At 36.5% G+C, this 6,359-nt stretch overlaps 1 protein-coding gene across 1 annotated transcript; it reads right to left on the minus strand.

The window, feature by feature from the left end:
• Nucleotides 1-2,193: 2,193 nt before the first annotated feature.
• LOC124445471 lies at nucleotides 2,194-3,644 on the minus strand. Its single transcript, XM_046996199.1, has 2 exons — nucleotides 3,093-3,644; nucleotides 2,194-2,927 (listed from the first exon to the last, which is right to left on the minus strand). The coding sequence occupies exon 2, from the start codon at nucleotides 2,902-2,904 to the stop codon at nucleotides 2,296-2,298; it is 609 nt and encodes a 202-aa protein (XP_046852155.1). The 5' UTR covers nucleotides 2,905-2,927; nucleotides 3,093-3,644; the 3' UTR covers nucleotides 2,194-2,295.
• Nucleotides 3,645-6,359: the final 2,715 nt, after the last annotated feature.

A 6,359-nucleotide genomic window follows, 5' to 3' on the forward strand; every position in this document is an offset into this window, starting at 1 on the left:
TCCGGAATGAGTCACAACTCGATCCGGATCGAGTTCATTCCTAGTTTCATTCCGGATCGAAATTTACTTTTTATCTCATGTAAACGCGAATTGAGTTTCATTTTGGAATGATATTGTGTTAATGACGAAGCACGCATGTGCCATGGGTATTGTCTTCTGGCAAATTGAAGCTCGTAAGTAAATAAAGAGGCTAAATGGGTTAAAATGAGTGCGAAGAAAAACAGCAATTAGTTTCATGTAAACACGGATTGACATCACGTTTCGATCGGGATTGAAAGTCATTCCGGATTCATGTAAACACCCCCCTAGTTTCAACCGCTCATCGATTTAACACGACTCGACACGATTAACATGATTTAACACGACTTACCATGACCTAACCTCGACACGATTAACATGATTTAACATGATTTAAAGCTTCGCTGAAATCTTAAATCACGTTAACGACTTTAACGTGATTTAGCGTGATTTAACGAAGCTTTAAATCACGTTAACGACTCCACACGATTAACATGATTTAACACGACTTACCCTAACCCTAACCCTAACCCTACCTTAACATGATTTAACACGACTTACGATTAACATGATTTAACATGATTTAACATCGATTTAACACGACTCGACACGATTAACATGAATGTAAATAACATAACATTTGTTTAAAGTAAATTCAAATCCGTACTTTTTGTGATTTGTTTTCCGTGAAATGGATTCTCTTTGGACTCAACTCTTCTTTTATAGCAACGCTTCATTGTAATTTTATAACAAACTCTTAATAGCTTGGAGTTAAAGGAGGTTTTCACAAAGGAATAATTTGAGTATACAGGGCTTATAATAAAATTAAACCTTTTTAACTATTTTAGGAAATTAACCTATTACAAATTTCAATGCCTGATCACTATCTTAAGAGGTTGTTCACATGAGCCCGGTAGCCTGGATTCAGCGAAGCTTTAAATCATTTTGGTAAATTGAAAAGATTAAGTACTTCACAACAAAAAATTTATATGAGCAATTTCTCTATGCTCTGACTTTGCAAATTCACAAAACCTTTACAATGAAAACAAATAATGTAGCCTAAATTAAAAATTACGACTAAAATGACTTATGACGCTTAAGAAAAGGTTGTAAGTTTTGCGTTTAAAGTCTTTACTCATTTCACGCCTCGCTGAATCCCGGTTACCGGGCTCTTGTGAATAGCCCCTAATCCCATGAACTGGTGCATTACTGTTCATGTTTTACTGTTATAGAAGTCCTGCTCCATTCCCAGGAGCTGAAAAGCTGCTGTGCTAGTACAAAGATATGTAATACATGCACGAAGTTGATAACATTTTACGCACCCGTATGCTTAGTATATAGTGATAAGAATTGAAATTATCACAACACATCAATTTCCAAAAGTAATTTTTTATACACCCCGTAGTATTTTGTGCGAAAATTGTGTTTATTAAAACGAATTGTAACATTTATAAACACAAGTCGTGCATGAGAGAGTAAAGAATCCCAAAGGTGTTGGGTATTTAACTTTATTTGAAATTCATATTTTTGCATGGATTTTCATGCTATAGCTTTGCTTTTTTTCATCGAGCCATTTTGTGGTTTTTTCGATGTCTGAAAAAATAATTATGGTCACGATTGACGGATAAATGATGTGCAAACAGCACAAGATGTTGCTTCAAATGTAAACTAAGCTAAACCATTTACCGTAGATAAGTTTGGAAGCTGTTTAAGGATGATTCTCTACGGCGTTGGTCAACAGCACAGAAATCTAAGATTTAGTCAATTCACATTGGAATCGGCACGTAGCTATCACGAGCAGTCTGAGAAGATGGTAGATCATGTGAAATATTTTGTCGTGGAACTGAGGAGTATGATTCTAATTCAAAAGTAAGTGAAATGTGAGTGTTAACTAGGAACAGGGTTAACTCTGAATCAAAACGAACGTTATGAATTTACAGGATAAGTACAGCCATTCCAAGAAAACACGTACACATTGCTGTATCTAAATACAGCCTGCTTATTCCCAATCATATCTATAATCTTTTCAATTAAAATCATAACATTAACTCATTCCTGCTGATTATCAAGTGCTATCCTGTCCAGTTGACGTTATAACCGACAGTTCAGTTACGAATAGAGTCTGCGGATTGCGGAACATCTAGGTAACGGGCAAGTAGGACTTTCTAACAAACATTGTTTTGTGAAGATGTTTTTATTCTTCATTGGAATCAAACTGTTGCAAGTGAAGATGTTTTTACTCTTTATGGGAATCAAACTGTTGCAAATATTATTTCCTTAGAAAAATTGCGGATTTTTGTCGAAAAATTTTTTTATCAGATATCCTAATGCCGGGCACGCTGGAGGTGCCAAATGCAAAATGAAGTCTGTTTTTGTCGGTAAACATTCCCTGTTACCGAACCCACATAAATTTTGCATAGCGTTAGTTCTTTCGTAAAAATACTTTCCATCGACGGTTCCACTTTTCAATTGATCGTTTATGGCCGACTGCTCAAATCGGGTATATATACAATGATTTTTTGTCCATGCATAGCCAGCGGTTACATTGACAAAGAACTCTCGCACAAGAGGAGAACCGCGAACGAGAAAGATGCCCGCGTTTAACATCGATTCCTTTTTATACCAAGTAAAAATAAGTTCTATTTCTGGATATGGTTCCATAAAAGACTCCAGCGATTTTTCCATGTTTACAAATATTGCATCGGTGTCAATCCACATTAGCATCTTGCAGTCAGGTAAGTACTTGAGAATGGCGTGTATCTTGTTCCAAACTCGGTGACAATTCCCATGACGATGAAAGCCGAACGTGTCCTCGATATATCTATAGTTGTGACGCTTGGCATAACTTACTTTATTTTGGCGAAGTCGATCCAGTTGGGAAGCCATGCAATCGTTAGTTCGATGGCTACCTAAAATATATATAAGCATGTGAGTTTCTTAACAATGTCCTTCCTTATGTATAGACTATGCTTTTAAACTATGAAGTAATAGCTCATAGTTAAGTAAATGAAGAAAAATTTTTTTTATTCACGACAAGGGTACATATTTCTGATGACGTAAGCATTTATGATTACCTGATAATACGCAAACCTGCCGCTGACATAATTTTTCGTGTTTATTTTTCCATTGATCAAGAGTTGCAGATGTCGAATATTTTACTCCGTCCCACGCAAATGACTGTAATGCAGAGCAAGGGATGCGATTTTTTTGTCTTATAATATCGAGCAAAATATCCACACCAGGTTCAGGCTTGTATTTTGATTCACTTATCGCCTTTTCTATACATGATTTGTTTTTAACGCATACTAGCCATTCGCCAAGAAACGAAGAGCGCTTAAACTTGTTCACCCCGATGACATTTGCCAAACATTGCCTCCTTGAGAGTTGTGCATGGGTACTACCAACAACAAATCCTTCATTTCCGAGATACGTTTGAAATTTTTCCAATGAAAACGTAAGCTCAGTTCCAGGCTCAATCCAAATAACTTCACCGTATGTGGCTGCTGTTAACGATAACACTATTGGTCTTATCGCAGTTAAATGGTATTGCCTTATGTGTAATTCGTGAAAATGATAAGGAAAACGGTTCAGCTGGACACTGAAAGGCCTCTTTAGATTCAAGAGGAATTCTTATTCACATTGACGAAGATCTAAAGTCCATATGATAAACTGGACTTCGGAATTCCTTGACTGCGCAGACAGTGCATCGATAAAATTTAACAACCAGTTGAATTCTCCCGATCCTATGGCTGTCACTAGATAGTAGTTGTCTTGGTACTTGTATTTTTTGATAATACACCATCGCTCATAAAGTTTAGACTAGCGTTTGTAGATCCATCGTGATTAATGTCATCACATTGCCACGTATAAAGCAAATATACAAGAAAACTGTTTATTGATAATGATAGGAACGCTATAATATACCTTGATTTATGATGGACTCCATGCACAAAAAAGCGCATTTTCCATTTGACTTTTAACTTCTATCCTTTGCAGTAAGTTGATGGGCTATTTGAGATAAACTAGTTGTTTGTAGATCAGTAAATCAGTTGTTGTAGAATTGTCACAAAGACAATCATGCCGGAGTTCTTCATGCGTGAATGTCGTTGTAGCAACTAACTTATCAATGTGGAGCCTTTTATATGCATGATCTAAATCACAATCAAACAACACTTAAATTTGAGAGACACAAATACTTCGCGCGTAAAATTCAATCGAGAAGCTGATCGATATACACATGATTTTTAAGCACCTTATCCGTCTCGCCTGAACTGCACCTAAACTAAACTATGAAAACCTCGCATCCGATTATGAAAACAATAAGCTTACCAGTAGTTTCAATGATTCTGTTACTCGTAAAAAGAATTTCGTACTATGGCGTTCTAAATGATAAGTCGGGGGCATCATCTCGGTAACGAACTCTCGTGCGCATCGTGTAATGTGCTTCATTTTTTCAAAGTTGTGGCCCCATGAAGATGAATGCTACTGTTCCATTGGATACTTAACAATCCGACTTAGTTTTTTAGCCAACAATAAGATGAAAAGAAGTGAAGACGACCCATCAAATACAGAAGATGTTTTGAAATATCATCAGAGCAATGCTCATTAAACATCACAATTTGCTATTGGTGTGTGAATATGCAGTGTGTGAAACAGAGAAACGTTCAGGAAGCTATGATCACAAAGACACAAGATGAGGGTGATATACTCAACCGCCAGCCTGTTTGTGATTCATTACAAAATGTTCCAGTCGATTCATCACAAAATGTTTCAAAATAGTCATATCTGTTGCTAGAGCAAGAGTTGGACATAACTTCTAGCCAAATTTCTTGATAATGGGAGTCCTTTGCTTGCTTCTCTTTGTAGCTATGATCACATATCCGCGTATATTTTTTCTACCGATGTTGTTCTTGTATAAGCGAATGTTAGTCTTGGTCCAACATACCAATAAATTTTTGAGTAAATTTACAAAAATATATTAGATGAATATTCTACTGTTTTCCTGCTTTAGATGATGTTCAGACTTTAAAGAACAATAGTCGTATGGATGTTATTACGTTATACAACTTGTACGATGCAGATAGAAGCAAAGGCTTAGTGTGCGGAGCTGGACAGATCGCAGCTGCGGCTTCTAAAGAGCTACGACCCAAAAAAGCTGGTAAATGAATAATTTGCCGAGATTTTAACCTTCACACACTTCATGCAGTTTCAGTTTGAAAGAAAATAGGATGTAGGCGAAGGTTATGATCGAGTGGCTGATTTATATTGCGAAAAAAAATATCATCACACGGGGAACAATGAACTGAGTTGGACTGAAGTTGGGATGTAAATCGTGGAAACTCTTTGAATCTTCTAAATTTGAGGTGCAACTAATACACGGTACCATGTTAAATTTGAAACCAAATCATCAGCTCAAGAAACATGCACAATGGATAACCTCCGTCAAATAAAACGAGTTACTTCAAATCATTACTGACTTCATTCAAGAACGCATCGTCACTGATGTGATGATGTTCGAGTCAGTGGACGGTATGGCATCATTCTCCTTGAGACTTCTGACATCAGCAAGACAGAGCAGGAGTGGATTTGCCCCAATTTTTGTGCAAATGGGAAAAGGAAAGAAACATTTGTTGGCGTTTTTGCTATCAAGTCCACTCAAAGGCAAAGTTCTTTCTGAAACAAGAAGAATCGCGAACATGACTATGGATGTATGTATATGGCACATATGGCATTATCAATGAGATTAAAGATGAAAAATTGGCTGCTTAACTCTCCATCGGAAGCCAGGTCACGAAGACATAAGGTCTTCGCGAAGTCTAAACAAGCCATTTTAAGTGAGTCAGTACAAGGTGATATTCAGGTAATGCTGGAATCCAGCACCACCGAGTTAATAAGTACTACCAGTTCACTGACAAGGTACTGTCTTAGCTTGAATACAGATTTAGTAAGAGTGAACAGGAAATATTGTATGCTCTTGGAGACGTCTGCCAAAGTAAAAACCCAATGGAAACGAGCTTTGCCACTGTAGCTAAATTTAATAAAATTGACAAAGAGATTCCGGAAGTTGATCGAAAAATGTTTGGATGTTTTCGTTAATTTATAGTACGAATCCCGAGCAATTTTTGAGTTAACCACTAATAGCATGCTGAATTTCGTATTTGGAATCATGAAAATGCAATCGTCTTAATTGGGATGATTTTTTACATAAGAAATAATTCCAGCAATTAAATGAGATGCTATAAAAATCAATAGAAAAATCTCCGCATGAAAATAAAAGATGAAACATGAAAATATTCTTTCCTTCGACTTCAAATGAGTATTGGCAAAAAAGTCATCAGTAA

The sequence above is a fragment of the Xenia sp. Carnegie-2017 genome, unplaced genomic scaffold (genome assembly GCF_021976095.1).
Source record: "Xenia sp. Carnegie-2017 unplaced genomic scaffold, XeniaSp_v1 HiC_scaffold_22, whole genome shotgun sequence".
Lineage (NCBI taxonomy): Eukaryota > Metazoa > Cnidaria > Anthozoa > Malacalcyonacea > Xeniidae > Xenia > Xenia sp. Carnegie-2017.